Below are 18,397 nucleotides of genomic sequence, written 5' to 3' on the forward strand. Positions count from 1 at the left end.
TCGCCAATCATCCGCCCTTTCACTCGCCAATCATCCGCCCTTTCACTCGCCAATCATCCGCCCTTTCACTCGCCAATCATCCGCCCTTTCACTCGCCAATCATCCGCCCTTTCACTCGCCAATCATCCGCCCTTTCACTCGCCAATCATGCACCCTTGCACTAATCCATCCATCCAGCCATCTACCCATCCCTTCACTTACTCACTCGCCCACCTTTTCAAATGAATTATGAGCTGAGCCTTTGTCTGCAGAGTTGCAACCAGAAGAGGCCCATCAAGAATTTCACCTTTTCTGTTGGTCCTAAAGCAAGGGGTGGGGTGGGGTTAGGGTTCACTATGCCCCTGCACATAGACAATCTGAAAAAGTAGAAGTCATGAGTCCTGCATAGTGCCAGGCCATGAGGGGACTGTGAAATGGTGTTGTTTCCAGGGCTTTAAGTGGGATGAAAAAACTGGGGGTTCTCTCAAAAGGGGGTGTTTGATGTAATTAAGCGCATGGCTTAGAACACCCAAGCTAAAAATCTGTGCTTAGTGTACTGCCCGACTGGTATTTTGCCTCTTCTGTAAATGTATCCAGATATATAAAAGACAACCAGTAACGTTATAACTATAACAAGCCAGAACTATTGGCATTGTCAATTGTTGTTAGTTGAATAAAATACAAAAGCAGTAACCATGGCTTCGTTGAATATAATATTGAAAATGCATCAGTTCTAAAATGATGAGACTGTGAAATAACTCTAGCCCCTTCTTTTTAATTTCTTTCACCAGCTTCTTTTCTTAACTGGATTCATGCCCTTTCATTTTACTTGCAAAAACACAAATCGATTTCTGAGCATTGAATATAGAAAATGTTAAGGTAATCCATGCTAGCGATTTAGGTCCTGTTTGTATTACATGTTTTACTTCTTCTTGCATACCCTAAGAGTATTTGCTTTTTGCAGGATGCTTCTATATGTTTTATATTTTCGTCTAGCATTTTACTCTTGTGTATGGCATTCTTTGACCTTGGTCAACTCCAGATGTTTATAATGGAAGCCACGACTGAGAGCACTGCAGCGGACATTTCTCACAGTGCCTGTCACTGAGTCAGAAAGGTGTTCAGAATACATGGTCTGCCAATCCTTGGCCTCTCTGCAGTGCGCACAGAGCAATAGTCACATTTTCCAGTTGCAATAGTGATTCTGTGCAAATATGCAGGGCCGTTTCTACCATTAGGCCAGACTAGGCAGCCGCCTAGGGTGGCAAAAGGGGGAGGACGGCAAAAGGGGGAGGGCGGCAAAAGGGGGAAATCATTTTTCATATAATCTATAATAATCAGGGCTGTTAATCATTCATAGCGCTACTTGTAACGGCCCTGCTTCTTGTTGCTGGCCTGCCCCCAGAGAGACTGGACCAATGAAATTACAAGGGGCAGGCCTGTCACCTTTCGATTAGCCTCTTGGCGCACAGCAGACTCGGAGTGCTGTGGAGCTGAAAGGGGGAGTCGGGGGCATCAAGGCAAGTACTCAAGGCAGCCTGCTTCTGTTGCACGTGGTGAGAGAGACTTTAGGTGCCAGCCGGTGTATTACGGACATGGTAGCATTCATTTAGTGGTCGAAATAATGTCCACTTTTCCTTCTCTGACGCTGTCAGTCGCCCGTCTCTCTTCCTCTTTCTCTAATTCCCTCTGTTTCTCTCTCGCTGCTCCTCACTGTGTGTGAGGGAGGTGCACGCATTGTAAATATTAACGAGCGAGGCCTTTCTTGGCGCACTTTCTTGACATGGAATCTGTAGTGAGACGTGCAAAGCCTACAGCCGCTCTCTGCTCGCTCCCTATCTCTACAGCATTTGTTGTGAAATGCCACCCTTGTTGGTCGAGGTGCCGGCCCTGTCTTTACACCAACGGGATAAGGGCAAAAAGGAAAGCTGAACAGTTGTTTCATTTCACATCTCTTCCTCCCCTGCAAGGAGGTGTGTCTGTACCCCCGTGGCTCTCACACTCCTGGCCTAAAAGCTGGCCTAAAAGCGGTGTAAAGAACGGCAGGTGGGCGGGGGTGCCAAAATCGCATCTGCAGTCTGATCGAAATGTGAGAAGATAGGCGCGAACATGTGAGGCGATTAGCTGTTGTAACGTCACATTTTTTAAGCTTAAGAGGCTGTGGTGGCACCAGGCTTGTCAGGCCGGGAGTAGTCGGTGTCTAAAATCACTTTGCATTCACCAGGATACAGCCCTGTAGGTTTTTTTTCTTCCGCTGGGATTGGGGTGGGGACGCCCTCTTCAAAGAGAAAGGGAAAATGTCCTGTGAGAGAGTTGAAAGGAAACCGGGATGGGGCATCATCTCCTCGCCCACTCTCACTCCGACTGTCTGGAGTTTAAGGACTGATTTGCAATGCCAACAGCCCCAGTCATGTGGGTGTCCCTGAACGGTTCCCAGGGCCGCACCTCCTTCAGACCAAAATGGACCCAGCTCTCATCCATCCACCCTCCTAACTGCCCCTTTCTGTGGAGCGGGTGGCTGTCTATCTGGTCCTTCCAGCAGGAACAAACAGACAGGGGCTGTCATGGCCCAGGAGGTTAAAAACACACACAGCGGGACTCTGCTTCCAAGAGTAGTTGAGACACTGCCTCGTCCCTTCTTCCGTGCTCTGGGGTCCGTAGGAGGAACCTGGGAGGAGCGAGGTTGATCAGACCTTACACCATAGGGAGCAACCATTCTGCATCTCTGTAGGCCTCTCAGGAGCGCGGGTGCTTTTAAAAAACTTTTTGCAATATAAGCAAGACTTTCCCGTTCAAAGCTTGTGTAAGACATTTCTGCTGTCAATCAAACCGAGGGATGTTATGGGAATCAATGTTCTTCTAATACGGCTATAGGTGCAGTAGGCAGCCAGATGCAGGCGTGTGCGTTTGCTTGCGTAGTTATTTAGGCCTTCAGTGGCTTCTGGGGTTGGCGTGTGAGGGTAGGTAGGGGTTTTATTACTCTTGTGAATAATTAGTAGTAAAAGGGAGGGGGCGGCATTTTTCAATTCTCGCCTAGGGCAGCAAAACACCTAGAAACGGCCCTGCAAATATGTGCCAGGGAGGTACTGCGTTGTCAATATTTTGACGGCAAAAGAAAATGCAGTGCGTACAGATGAGAGGGTGCATTGTGTGTTTGAGGGGTGGAGGTGTGAAAGAAAATGTGTGGTAGTGCATTCAGGAGAGAGCAAAAAGATGGTGCTGAAGAGGAAAGAGATGAGGTGTGAGCTACACAGATGGAGGAAAGGTGGAGAGGTGTAAAGGGAATATAGGTCTTACAGAGTGAACATAGCAACAGTGATTGAGACACTCTGAAGCTACTGCCCTCAGTAAAACGTAATTGTCCCAATTCTAGAATTGAAACATTTTTAATATCCTTCCCAACAAAATAATTGCTACTCTTCAACTGCTAAGATCCATCTGCAAAGCCAATAATACTGACTGGTTTTAGGTGTATGTCAGTTGTTGTTTTATATATCTGGATGCAATAACAAAGCTCCAAGAGAAACCAAAAATACTGGGTGGGTGGCACACTATGGGACTCACAGGAATTTAGTGCACATGTGTAAACCACACCCTTAATTACATAGGCTATGCCCCTTTTAGAGACCCCCCTGCTTTTTCATCCCACTTAAAGAACTGGATATTGTTGTTTAGCACTGAGCGGTATCTGTAGTGCCCACTGGCATTTACCACTGGACATTCTGTGGTGGGTACTGTTTACCACTGGATGGTGTCCGTGGTGGGCATTTTTGTTTTCCACTGGTGTAACAGAGCGATGTCGAGCACTCCAGGCTCAGTGTGGGAGGGTTGTGGGTGTCAGAAAGTCCGCTATAGCTTGATACAGTTTAAACACACAACAATAAGATCAATGCCCTCACAGTTCTAATATAATTTGGAATATTATACCTTTATTTACATAGAAATAAAACCTTATTACACTTAAGATGCACACAAAGAACCGGATGTTGAGGTATGCCCTCTGTTTCACTTGTAAATCGTTGTTGAAATGTATACGTTTTCAGAACTAGCCTGGCGGATTTACTACAGTTTGTTAACATTTGTCAGTCGGTGGGTCAGCTGTTGCAGACCAAGGAATCCAATGTATCGGAAGTTAATATGACCTGTCTGCTCTCTGCCATAGATATTTAGACGACGTGGATGCAAGATAGCAGAACTCTGTGGGTTACAGCCCATGTGCAGGAGTTACCCAGCAACCTCTCCCACCTCCAGAATATCCTCCAAAAAAGGAACCATGCCCCAGCCTAGAACATAGAGCGGTCATTTCACAGCAGTACGGCGTGGCCAAGAGGCGGGTTTGCCCCAGCACCAAATCCTCTTCGAATGCATAGGGCAGTATACTATGGCCTGCTCACCCACACTCCTCATCACGTCTCCTTTCCCATATGTAACCATTATCAAACATTTTAGTACAGTTTCAGTGAGGTGAGTTACATATACCACGTTGAACACTCCATACATTTATAAAACAATAAACTGGAGCACTCCAACAATTTGTTTAACAGTTTGAGGACACCTAATCAAAAACGTTAGTCCATAATTTCAAGGTCATGTGATATATTTTTCTCCTCTTTATCATGTTTACAAGCTTCCAAACAAGTTACATGATCATCAGTCTACAGGTCTATTGTCCCCAATGGGACTAATTCAAGGTTTGTGACTATACACTGCATTTCTTATTCCTCCCAACTATGGTAGATGAAGGTGATATAGCTGCCAGAGCACGAGTCTCTGCTAAGGGAGCTCTCCTGTGGCCTATTGGACTCTTGGATTCTTCCTAATAACAAAAGTAGTCGTCCTCATCTGTTTAGCAGAAATATTTTGAAGCTCATACTTGAGTGGTGTTGCTATTCAGTCATGGGCGACACTGGGGTAGAGAGCCCTGATGAGCTCTGTCCTGCCATTTGCAAAATGAATTGAGGACGACTATTTTTGTTATAAGGAAGAATCCAAGAGTCCAGTAGACCGCAGGAGAGATCACCTAGGAGAAACGCTTACTCTAGCACCTACATCATCTTGCTTCAAGTAGTATTCTTAGAGGAATAAGAAATACAGTTTGTAGTAACGCCTTGAAAAAGTCCCATTGGGGATGAAACTCCTGTCGGCTGATTATCATGTACTTGGCTGGAAGAGTGTAAACCTAATAAAGACCGCGAAAATATATCCCATGACCTTGGACTTCTGGACTAACTTTTCTCGTTATTTGTCCTCATGCAGTGTTTTTTAAACACATTGTTGGAGTGCTCCAGTATAATATTCTATGATGTAGTGGGTTGTTGTGCTTTGAAATAATACCATCATTGCACTTACAGGTTGCATGGGCATACACTGTGGAAGCACCAGTCTTTGAACTAATAGTCTTTCTGTAGACTTTCTACCCTGACCAGTTGAGTGTTGTGCAATATCTTTTAGGTATTGTTACAAATATCTATCCGTATTTAACACATAATACGTTGACATTACAATTGGAATATTGGTACCCTGTGTGAGTCCCACCTACTCTCAGATCTCGCCATGTTTAAAAAATATATTATTTATAACAACTGGTATCTTTTCTTTATTTGCAAAGGGTCAAGGAGAGGCAGCAGCACCAATCCCCTGAATTTGCTTTACCGTCGTGGTCCCCATTCATTCAGTGGGCGATGCTACCATGTAGTTAATCCTTTCTGTCAAAGGAGCTCAGGGCCGCTTCATTCACCAGCTCTGCCCTGAGCTTGGAGCCAGATGCTCCATTGGTTTTTGAGGAACTTAGTGGCATCCTGCGGGTTAGTGAAAAGTAACTTTGATTGATCTTCAGTCTCACTGGGTACTGCATGGCATAGTCCTATCCTAGCTAATGGTGCTGCTACTTCACAGCAGGGTAAACTCTCCATGCAAAGCAACTGTAAATTCAAGAAAGATGGAGATAGTCACCATTTTATTGTAGATATCCTCTTTTTCTTTTTTTCTCTATCCATAATCAATATAACATAGCATGTGTATTTGTAAAGCGCACGCATGTTTACCCCTATCTGGCATCTTGGCGTTGAATAGCAGATGTTGGTTATCCAACTTCATGGTACTCATTTTATCGACCTCAGAAAGGATGAAAGGCTGAGTTGACCTGCAGGGATTTGAACCTGTGACCATGAGGTCAAACACAGGCCCCTACAGTGTATGCATTAGTCCACTACGCCACCAGCAATGTCGTATCTCGATCATCTCTATAGGTTGGAATACGGACCGCAGTAGCTCTGAAGGGTCTCTGGCACAAGCTTACTTGCCAGAAATGGATGTGTCCTCTTCACTATAAACATTACTGAGAGGTCTGACCTGCCAAACAATTTAGTAAGCAGGTTTTTGTAACCTAATCCTCCATCATTTCTATGTACGTTGTTCCTGGTACGGCTGTAATGCTGAGATTGTTGCTGCGTGGTTGCGTCTCCAGATCTTTATTCTTGACCCAAAGCACCTCCAGCACCTTCTCCATTTGAGGAGATTTTCACCCCTTACCCCTAACCTTTATCCTCAATATCAGATCTGCTCCGTTTTGTGTTAATCTTGGTGATCATGTCCCTTCTTCATATGATCTAAACTCGTCATGAGCATGTTGAAACTTCCATCATTTGTTTGAAGACTTTTGTACATATCCAATAGTAGGATGTTGATGTGAATGTCAAGTGTGTCATGTTCCCTCTGGACAGTCTCTTGCCTCTCTGTTCGTTCCTTATATCACCAAGGGTCAATCCGCAGGATGAGTGGGAGGCGAAGTGGATTCAAAATTGTGTCATAAATAATTTACCAAAATGATTTCCCTATGTCTTTTTATCATTCAATTTATTTAGTGAATATAATTAAAATTACGCCAGAATGTAGCCAAGAAACATTGTACAAAACAGAAAATCATTTGTGTGCACACAGCACATGATTTGTCTAAGGAAACCATTGAAAACCAGATTAAAGAGACTTAATCAAATAGTCGAGTATAAGAAATTGGGTTATTAGTTGAGGAGGGTAAGAACCCACCAAAAGTAATAATCAGTCCTACTCGGGGTGAACCCTTCAAGTCACTAAATTAACCCAATCTCAACTCCCGGGTGGCTAAGGCACATTGCAGACCGGCTTACCTTCGAGGCAATGTGTACATTATTTATGCAGCAGGATCTGACACTGTTGATAGCTAGATCCACTGCTAGAATGGGATCCAGCCAGCTCCAAGATCCAGCAGCTATTTTTAAACCAGATCCAGAATCCTGGCCATTTCCAGTGTTGTCCCATTAGTGTCCTTGTGAAGTCTGCAGACTCCAACAGACGGCAGCCACACCAGTGCACATTCAGTGTGCGCTTTGCTATGCGGAGCGCTAACCTGTAGAGGAGCTGCAAAAACCTCTTGATTTGTAATTGAAACCAAGTTGCATCCTTGCTGGGAGCAGGTGAAGCACATAGCAAGCATAGCTGGAGATGGAGCAAGTCGAAACAGAAGTTAAGAGGCAAAGTGAGATCTAAACGATTTTCAAGGCTTTTCTTAGGCTCTGCGTGTATGTAAGATATGCAGATCTATATACATCAGTGAGTTTCAGATAAATCTGCCTGTATACATACTCCATCATAACCACTTCTGTACCAGTAAATACAACCTCAGTTTTGTCGCACTTAATGTGTTTAATACTAGCAAGTGGTATCCATTTTAATGATCTTAGAATGATGAAACTTTTACCTTAATGGGTTACATGGATTTGTGTGGCTGCCGCTTTACTCATTCAGCTACTTTACCAGTATTGTAATATGAAATTGTGACCTGCTTGTAACGCAACGATCTCGGCAGCAGGCTGATTAACCAACTGAGCTATCTTATGTAAAACGCAAGTATTTAGCCTATACATTACAGACTGTGCTGTGAAGAAGGGACATTGACGACCTGTACTGAGCTATCGTACCAAAATCCAAATCTGCTACATGAAGCGGCACACGCACAGACACGATGTGGTACCCTGATACTTCTGGCATACATAAAGAGATCTGCAGCAGATGCTTTAACCCCTGTCTTTTCGGTGGGTAATTCATGTCGGAACGTAGAAAAAAGAGAGTGTTGAGATAAGTCCCTCCTAGGCTCTTTTTCTGTAATCCGCGTGTCCACAAAATAAAAATCTGGAAGCCACTGGGGAAAAAAATCCTTGAGTGGCTGACTTGGATGCAGTGTCTGTCCGACCTCAGAAGGGGAGGAGGACCAGTATTACCACAGGACCTAAGAGACCTGGCATACTAAGACCAGGAGAACCAACAGGACATTGAGTATTCGGACCAGAAGAACCAGGACCAAGAGGATCAGGAAGACCAATTAGACTGCGGACAAGCAACCAGGCCAAAGAAGACAAAGTGAGCCACAACTACGAGAACCAGGGGCAGTGGAGCAGGGTCATGGGGACAATCACCAGGAGTACCATCACCAGGAGGATTAGGAGTAAGTGAACCATGGACCAGGAGAGAGAAACCCGGGAAGGTGAACTGTGAATAGAGCCAGGAACTGGATGAGGACAAGGAAGAGCAAGACCAGGAGGACTATGCCAATATGATCGGCACCAGGAGGACCAGAAGGACTAACAGCAGGAGGATTAACACTAGGAAGACTAAACCAAAAAGTCGAGGGGGAACTTGACAAGGAAGCCCAAGAGAACCAAGACTTGGGGGACCCCGGCCAGAGGGGCTTGGTCTGGGACCAGGAAAACTGGTGGGACCAAGAACAGGACGACTGGAGGAGCCAGTGGGGCTGGACCAGGAGCATGACCAGAAGTACCAAGAATAGACCTAGAACCTTGAGGAGGACCAAGATCAGAAGATCTGCACCAAAAACACCCCGGAATCAGGAACAGAAGTACGAGTTCAGAACCCAGAGGAGGACCAGGAGGGTGAAGTAAATAATTGGGAGGGGAAGGCCTAGGGAGCAAAGCTAGGGGAACCAGGGCCAAGAGGAACAGGACCAGGAAGATCAAGTGGACCCAGGCTAGATAAACCGAGAAAGCTAAGACCAGGAAGAACTAGATCAGTAGGGCTAAGAACACTAGGGGACCAGAAACGGGTGGAGAAGGGCCATTTAGGAGCAGAACCAGGAAGGTGAAGAGAAGTACCAGGAGGTGAAGCAAAAGGAACAAAAGGGCCGGATGCAAGAAAACCAGGACTAGAAGGATGAGGACAAGGATGAATAGACCCGTGGCCCTGGGGATGGCGTGATGTATTAGGAGGGCCTAGAGAGTCTGCACCAGGAGGAGCACCACAAAGAAAGACAAAGGGGAGCATGAGGAGGAAGACCATTAAGAAGAGAATGGGGACAGGACCAAAAGGAGGAAAAGAACGAAGAAGAGTAGGGGCGGGAAGCTGATGATTGGAGGAGACTCCATTGCAAAGGTGGAGTAGAATCATTAGTAGGATGAGACGTAGATGACCAGGAGGATGAGGAGGACCAGGAGGAACATGGGAGGAGGAGATATAAGAGTAGGAGGGCAGTGTGATTCTAGGCCACATGCATAAGGACATGTCCTAAGATACAGAGACCATACCTCTCATAAACAGTTCTTACTCTTCTTGGATCACGCACCCACTTTATAGACCCCAACTTTTCAGCCTACTTTAAAGGACTGCTTAACCGCTTCAGCTTTCCTAACTAACACACAGGCTGCATTTTCAGTTAACCAGTAATCTTTACTATCTCATTTTCTGTTGCCAATTTCTTGGGGTGGAGAGCTGGGAGAGTTTGTCAAATGTAATGCATAAGGTGACGATCATTGGATACACCCCTCTTGCCATCACCCAGTGGCGGCCGACATGACTCACAGGTGATGGCACGGGCGACCGGGGGAAATAGTATTGCACAATAATAAAAACACTATATATATATATATATATATATATATATATATATATATATATATATATAACAGCTCCACTCGCACCGGCCTGTCGCACTCCAAGGCGGGTGCCTGCCAGTCGGGTGCTGCCTCCTATTTCCCGAGGATTGCGGGGAGGGATTGTTGAAGCTGACATATATATATATATATATATATATATATAATATAGGTTCCCTCTCTCTAGATCTGCGTACGCGGTCAGAGCCTCCACGCCATCCACAGAAGGAAAATACGGACCACCAAATCAGCAAGAAGTTCTTGTTTATTTATATTCACAAAGCCAGTTCAGCGACGCGTTTCGAGCACGAGTGCCCTTGTTCACGCTGCAGTGATATATATTATTTATTTATTTATTTTTTTCACGAGGAGGGTCGGTTTCGGATTCATAATCCTCATCAGCCAGGCTATCTTGAATCCAGTGGCCAAGTGAGCAAGGGACTCACATCTGAGCATACCCTGCCAACTTAGGGCGAACAAAGCGATACAAAAGTGGATGATGGACGGAGCGTTTGAGCAAATCAAACACTCACCCCCAGTCAACTGATCTGGGTCCCTTGCTCACTTTGCCACTGGATTCAAGCAAGCCGGGCTGAAGACGGCCGAAATGCCAGAAACCGGTCCTCAGAAGCTTTTTTCCGGTCCAGGGAAGGCATGGCTTGGCAGTTCGGGCTGGACTGTTCCCATGAGGCACAGGGTCAGACTGATTTGCATATGGCCATGTCTGAACTGGGGTGGCAGAGTGGGCTAAAGAACGGTGATGAATTAAACCCAGATCTGTTGACTGGGTGTGAGTGTTTGATTGGTTCAGATGCTCCGTCCATCACCACCCCCTTTTGTACCGCTTTGCTCCAAGAGCAGAGCTGCCCCACCCACCCATAAAGGGAACCTACAATGATAGCTAAACGTTATCCTCATTTTGTATTTCCTTTACTTACACTGCTCAAAATCAGTGGGGCGACGCTCCTTGGCCATAGAGGAGGAGCTGCCACTGCGGCTTCACCCCCTCATGGCGCCCTCGCCCGCCTCCTTCTGACGCACCCAGTTGGATCCCTAAACTCTTTCCATTTCTTGCACTGGCTAGACCTGTTCCTAAACGAGTCCTTGTCCGGACCTGTGCAGTCAGACCCACTCACGAACCCTAGCCCTGTGTGCCCTAATGAGTTCCACATGGCGCAATTGCAGACCGTGAAGCGTTTAGGGTAGCACCCCCTGAAAAATGAATACCTTTGAGAGCACAGTACCTGGTTTAAAATTGAGGTACGTGAGCCTAGTCTTAGTCACCATGACTCAGCTCTTCAGAAGCATGCCTATGCAGCCTGCAGCCCTACAATGCGCATGTGTAATGACTGAGGGGAGCACATTTTTAACAGCACATTGCATGTTTGTTCGACTACACAGACCCACGCAGTCTCTTCATGACTAGCACGGTTTCCCAGCTCCTTAAAATGCCCGGTGTCAAAATGGTGCTGAAACGCTGATTCATGCGGCAGTTGATGCCGGGAGGGTCGCAGGCATGCTTGGACTATAAATGCACGAGCCCGTGCTGGAGTGCAGGGCGCGCGAGGGGGTTGCGCAGCGACCTCTGTAACATCTCTCCTCGCGCCACATGCGTGTTCTGAGAAGGAAGAGATGATGACGCGGGAAAGTGTAGACCTGTTAGGGTGGGCTTGAAATAAATGACATGGCGGGAGAGAGAGGAATGAAATTGCGCTTCCTGTGTTGTTGCTGATGATGATACGCGCATGTTTCAAAGCCGCCCAGGGACAGGCGCATTAATAGAAGTGTGGGAGGGTCGTGCACACTGGGCCCCGCTGCAATGTAACTTTCTGCTGCCTAGGCCCCACCGGGTCCCATCCCCGCAGCAGCCTCTGTGCCCCTTTATTAACATCGGTATATCGCTGTCTACTTTTTTTGTTCTCATTCAGTCCTTTGTCAGCTGGTGCAGTCAGTGTGTCGCAGCCATTCAAGGCGCCTTCACTCAGTAACGCCCCACCCCGGTCATGTTGATCTTCATCACCTGGTGCATTCTGGGCCTTGCTGCCATGCAGGCTGCTTCCACCTAGGGCGGCTTTGTCTGTCATCTAGGGCCCTCCGTGTCTGGCTGCCATTCATGGAGCAGGCTTGCTGTCATTCAGGACTGCATCACCTGATGCACTCTGGGCCCGGTGGCCTCCAGTTCCACTGCCACCTGCTGCCCCCCGGCCCCGCAGTCGCCTGGTGCCCTCCGGCCCCGCAGTCGCATGGTGCCCTCCTGCCCAGTTGGAGCGTTGTCTTGGCGCAAAGCTTCACACAAGTACACCTGTCTGATCAGATCCATTCATTTTGACATGCACCCTTTAATTCTAACAGAATAAATGTTTTCAGAATATCATCGCAACCTACAGGGGGCTTCCTTGCTTGACAGAAAAGTGTATGACCCCTAGTAGGCGCCAGAGAGTCCTAACGGTCATCACCTACCTATTCAGGAAAGTTGACTAGAGTAGATGAGCTCCTGAAGTAAAATCAATATCCTCTCCTGATAAGGTTGTTTGGTGATCTGGAGGTCATCACAGCTGCCTGCTGGCACGTGCACTGCATATCCAATTGCGTATATAATGTGGAATTCTAGAGATGAGATAACTAGTTGTATTGCGGTATTCCTTTTACAATTTTCGGTAGGCGGTGCGCACTGTCTTATATAGCTTTTAACTTTGTGTTACTATATACAAACACATGCATTAAAATTGTTATATATTCTATTAGAAATTGTTGCAGCCTTGAAAAAGTTGCACTTAGACGAAACACGTTATCTCGCAGTTGTATACGCCCACACATCAAAATGCATGTGAGTGTTTGACATATCTTACAAATAAACTGCTAAAATTTATGAACAAATTTCTCAGCGGCTTATGTAAAGCAATGGACTACATGTAACGTGCTTCGGTATCACTTGTTCGAAACAGTTTCTGTGCTTTTGCTTCCTACAACAGTGGGATTCTGCTTTGCAGTAGTGGATTGTCTTCTAGAACACTGCATAATAGTAGTAGAGGTACATATGAGACCCAGCAAAGGAGTATAGAGCTCGTCATCAGCATCGAAAGGGTTAAGGACCCTGCACAGGCTTTGTGTAGTTGCATTTAAGACCCATAAATGGTCTGTTGTCTATAGGAACACAATGTGGAACTACTGTAGGTGCATGTAAGACACCGAGATGGTGCGTTGTGTTGAAGGGACTTGCGTGAGGTGTATTATTTTACAACACTCCTGTGTGTATAAGAGAGGTTGATTTGAGCGCCAGAGGTGGACTATTGCCTTAGCGTACCATGTTTGAAAGTAATGTAATTGCATTAAAGACCCTGACCTGAGTTGGTGCATTATATAAACAGGGTTTCTGCATAGAAATAGTGTGTATGCTTTTAAGGTATATAGTTGGTGCATCATCTCCAAAGAGCCTGCTTGATTGTAGTGTAGATACATTTGAGACCCAGAGGTAGTGCATTGTGATCAAAAACTCTGTGTATGAGTAGTTTACATACATTTATGTGAAGAAGTAGTATTAATGTAGTGTAGGTGCAATTAAGATCCTGAGATGTTGCATTTACTTCAGGGTTCGTGTATAACAGTAATCTGTAATTTAATGCCTAGTGATGGTTTGTTGTCTCTAAAGACCCTGCCTAGAAGTAGTGAAGGAACAGGTATTACCCGGAGATGGCGCATCACCTTCAAGTACTCAGCGGGGAAGTAGTGTTGGTGCATTTAAGATTAGAGATAGTGAACTGTAATCGAGGGCTATATTTAGAAGTAGTGAAGGTACGTTTCAGAACCAGAGATGGTGCATCGTCTTTGATGACCCTGCATAAAAGGTATTTAAGGTGCATTTAAATCAGATGTTGTATTGTGATCAAGGACTTTAGTTGGAATAATGTAGGTGCACCGAAGACCCAGAAATGCTGTACTGTGATGTCAAGATCCCTGTGTTGAACTCTCGGCACCTGTATAGGAGAGAAGTCTGCCTGCTTTGTAGTTTCTTCTATAGTCTTCCTTTCCCGCCTCTTCTTCGCCAGCCTTGTCCTCTGCTGGCTGACAGAGGGTCTCTGGAGTTCCTGACCCAGATCTTGGAGTCTATTCTTTATTTTTTTCTCTATCTGCAGGAGCGCATTGTCAGTTATCAACTGTTGGCAGATAGATCGCAGACTGTGCAAATTGCAAAAATTTTGAAAATGGTCAAAACTAGGAAAACAATGGATGTTTTTTTAAATATTATGTATATTTAAATTTTATATTGTTAAATTTTAATCTGTCAATTATGTGCTTTTATGGTTCATTGATTTTATACCGAATAAAGCGTATTCTGATTCGGATTCAGTTATCATGTTGGTGGGGAGATAGTGTGGCCGAGAGAGAGCAGCCTCAGCACCTACATGTCTCTCCTTCTCTCCTCAGGTGTACTTTGGCAGGTGGTTGATTGAGGGCAGCCCTTATGTCATCCTGCTGGACATTGCCGCCACGGCCTGGAGCCTGGACCGCTGGAAGGCGGAGCTCTGGGACAGCTGTGCCATTGGCATTCCCTGGTACGACCGTGAGGCCAATGACGCTGTGCTCTTCGGCTTCCTTACCGCCTGGTTCCTGGGGGAGGTAAGGGCTGCTGGCCTCAGGTATCGCAATGTGCGGCGATGGTGTGGTGGCAAAGCGAGCTATCCAAGAAAGGGGCAGCTTTGGCCCTGGAAATAGTGCGCCAAGGGTTGGCTGCCCCCCACCAGCCCGGCTGTGCACGGCCTTTGACAATCGCATTCTGTTATTTTCCCTGTCCTCTTCTTCCGTTCTCACCCTCGTTCTCTTTGTTTCCACACTTGACATTTCCCTCGCACTTCTCACACGCTCTGTATACTTTATCACCCCCGTTTCACTTTTTGTGGGCGATTTCCCTTCCCACATTTGCTTCCTTTTTCACTCACTCTTTTACTACCCATCACTACTTCTCACCCATTTTCATTCTTCAATCTGTCAGCCGCTGTTATCTTTCGTTTTTTAATTCCCTTTAATACCCTGTCACCTTTTTCCTCGACCCATTCTTCTTTCTCGCCATCTCATCCTCCCCTTTAGTTTCTCTTGGCCTTTTTGTCTCCCCCTCTTTTCTCACTCTGTTTCTCCCACCCTCACTCCCCCTTTCTTCCCTTCTGCCTCTGTTTTGGTCACCTGTTTGCTCCCCTACCGTACAGCGTGTCGTTCTCATAATCTGTTTTTCCCCGCGCCTCTCTCCATCTTTAGCTCTTAATGTCTTTACTGCTCACTGTCGCCCTTTTTTCTGTCAACCCGTGTCTCACTCTTTTTGTGACCTTTCACTTCTTCCCTCACAGTTTGCCGCTCAGTCAGAAGAGAAGCCCTTCATCCTTGCCCACTTCCACGAGTGGCTGGCCGGCGTGGGGCTCTGCTTATGCCGCTTCCGGAAGCTCCCAGTCGCCACCATCTTTACTACTCACGCCACCCTGCTCGGGCGCTACCTGTGTGCGGGCAGCGTGGACTTCTACAACAACCTGGAGAATGTAAGTCCGTACCACCTCTGGAAGAGGGGGTGTGAGGGTACTATGAAAGGGGCAAGTTAGCATGCTGGGCACACGTGGGCACCTTCAAGACCTATGAATGTGGGTGAAGGACGGGAGCCAGAAAGCCTTGGCTTCACGCACTGGCACGATCAGTGTTGTACACACAAAATAGCCAAGTTTTGGTCTCATCCGGGTTACTTCCCTCTCCCCCAGTCACATTGGGCTAGAGTGCAGAAATATTGCCAAGAATACAATTGATATTGAATTCCACATGATCAAAGTCACCACGAGGCATCTATCCTGTCCAGGGTGCTGCTTTTACAAATTCTTGTCTCCATGTACTTTACCTATTACATTGAAACAAGACTACAAATCCGATGGAGCACTGATTTTCTGACTAAAGCCTGGACGTGGAAGTCGAGATGGGATGAGTCCTGTGGAAATACTTGAGCTAAGCAGCCCAAGCCCTGTAAGGCTTCCAGAGGTGCTAACTTCATGTGACAGTCCTGCCCCGCTGGGGTTTGAGGCACTGAACGCAGTATTCCTCTCAAACTGTTGATTTTCCACAGAGTGAAGTTAGATGTTTGTGGTAGGTGACATAGTGAAGTCCGTGGATGGGGGAGGATTGTTTAAGGTTGACCACGCTGAAGTCCACAAAGGACATTTGGTTTATTGAGAGGATGAACATGTTGAGGCAAGAGTCCCTCTCCAACTGAAGGGGAGTTGAGAGGTTTGCCTGTGGTCCAGCATGTGCCTAGGGTGGTGAGGACATGTAGGTTCATTGTCTCCAACTCTCAGTTTCGGTTTTCTTTCTAGTTCAACGTGGACAAGGAGGCTGGCGACCGGCAGATCTATCACCGCTACTGCATGGAGCGGGCGGCCGTGCAGTGCAGCCACGTCTTCACTACTGTGTCGCAGATCACTGCAGTAGAAGCAGAGTTCCTGCTGAAGCGCAAGCCTGGTAAGCGCATGACCACAGGGTGCTATGTTTTATGGTCATCAGTCCCTTCTTCCTTTGTAGTAAAGATCCAATCCTCTGCACACTGCAGTAAGACGAGCACAGAGTTCACCTTTGCCTGAAGATACAAAGTTCTTTATTTTGCCCTCAATCAATCAATCTGGATTTACAAAGCACGGCTAATCACCAGATAGGGTAATACATGATGCACAGCACTGGAGCCAATGGGAGATTATGTTTGGCCAGTGGGACCTTGAAACGGCTGCTAGGTCCAGGCAAGCATATCCTTGGGTTTACTGTTCAGGCTGGCAACTATTTCCATGTTGTTTGTTCACCAACTTGGACAATAGACAGTTATCCTGGTAGCAGATGTGTCTGTTTGGCACGCCAGGGTCCTGCTGGTTATGGTGGCAGTGTGGACTGGACATGACGGAGCTGAAGGGAAGAGCGCCAAGGGGACTTGGCGTGGCTTTTTACCTTCATTGTGTGCTTAAGTTATGTTGGCTTGGGTACTCTGTGCAAGATGTATTGGTGGCGATTGTGCAGCAGCGGCCGCAATGGCTTGCGGGTGGCCGGGCGGGCGCGTTGCGCGCACACTCCGAGTCACATGGTGGGGGGGGGAAGGGTCACGTATATTTTTAAAAAAAAAGAATAAACTTATCATTCCGCCGGGTCCCGCGTCTCCGCTCCTGCTATTCTTGGTCTTGGACCGAAGCACAGCCAGGCCCCACTGACCAATCATAACGCTGCAATGCAGCATTGTGATTGGTAGGCACCCAGGCCCACCTGGCCAATACCAACGCTGCAATACAGAGTTGTGATTGGTTTTGACCGTCCTGGTTGGACGATCAACCAGGGAACGGGAGCCTGGGCTTGTTCTCCATACATCTCCGTCCATCATCCCCTTTGGTATCGCTTTGTTCGCCCTGAGTTGGCAGGTTATGCCCAGACTTGGGTCCCTTGCTCACTCTACCACTGGATTCAAGATATCCTGGCTGATGTGGATTATGAATCCGAAACCGGTCCCAGGATGCTTGTTCGGGTTCCAGGGAAGAAATGGCTTGGCAGTTTGGGCTGGACTGTTCCCATGAGGCACAGGCTCAGACTGATTTGCATATGGCCATGTCTGAACTGGGGTGGTGGAGTGAGCTAAAGAATGATGATGGATTAAACCCAGATCAGTTGACTGGGGGTGAGTGTTTGATGTGCTTAAGCACTCCATCCATCATACCCTTTGGTATCGCTGTGATGCAACCTGCATGGAGAACGGGGAAAGTGCGCATGACTGGTGTGGGCGGAATGAAAACAACTCCTCCCCTGCCCTGGTCCGAGAGCAGAGCAGACCAGCCCGCAAAGCAGCAGGAAGCTTAAAATGATAATACCTTGAAGTTATTATCAATTTATGTCTCCTCTTCCCGCACTAGAAAGCAGAGGGGCGACTCCTTTGCCATAGCGAAGAAGCCGCCACTGCGATTGTGCCTACGGCATGTCGATGGAGATGGACATCGAATGACCACTCTGTTACACCTGGAAGGATTTATGCATGGATGTTTGTGTTTCCATGGGAGGGAGAGGCGCAGTTGTTTTCGGTTCCCTCTGAATGGCTTTATGTATAGGTATGTATATACAGGCATTTGCGATTGCGGCTGCAGAATTGTCTTAATTTACACATCTTGTGTTGATGCGTGCATAGCTCTCTGTGAAGTTTGCTTGTGCATTGGTATGTGAGTCTGTGTGTTTCGAACCATTTTACACATATTTGCACTTTCTTGTAAGAATGGTGGGGCCACTGGGTTTCTTTTGAATGGGTTTGTGTAGATGCTTTTGGCAATATCTGCATTTGTCAGCACTTTTTTGCTGCCTATAGCATTGGTACGTGTGTTCTGCTATCAATTTGTTGATTTTTGTTGGTGGGCGTATTGCATGTTTGTAATACTGTGTGCTTGAGTTAATGTATGCGTGCATCTTTGTTGCTACGTATCTACATGTGGTAGTGTCTGAATTGTTTTCTGCGCAGT

General features: G+C 46.7%; 1 protein-coding gene across 1 annotated transcript in view; it reads left to right on the top strand.

Annotated features, from left to right (window-relative positions):
* GYS1 (glycogen synthase 1) overlaps positions 1 to 18,397 on the top strand; it is a 167,624-nt gene that overhangs the window by 68,913 nt on the left and 80,314 nt on the right. Inside the window, exons 3-5 of the mRNA XM_086930200.1 lie at positions 14,322 to 14,513; positions 15,236 to 15,421; positions 16,238 to 16,382. Coding sequence (XP_086786326.1) covers positions 14,322 to 14,513; positions 15,236 to 15,421; positions 16,238 to 16,382 — 523 coding nt within the window. The remainder of the gene's footprint in view (positions 1 to 14,321; positions 14,514 to 15,235; positions 15,422 to 16,237; positions 16,383 to 18,397) is intronic.

The sequence above is a fragment of the Lissotriton vulgaris genome, chromosome 7 (genome assembly GCF_964263255.1).
Source record: "Lissotriton vulgaris chromosome 7, aLisVul1.2, whole genome shotgun sequence".
Lineage (NCBI taxonomy): Eukaryota > Metazoa > Chordata > Amphibia > Caudata > Salamandridae > Lissotriton > Lissotriton vulgaris.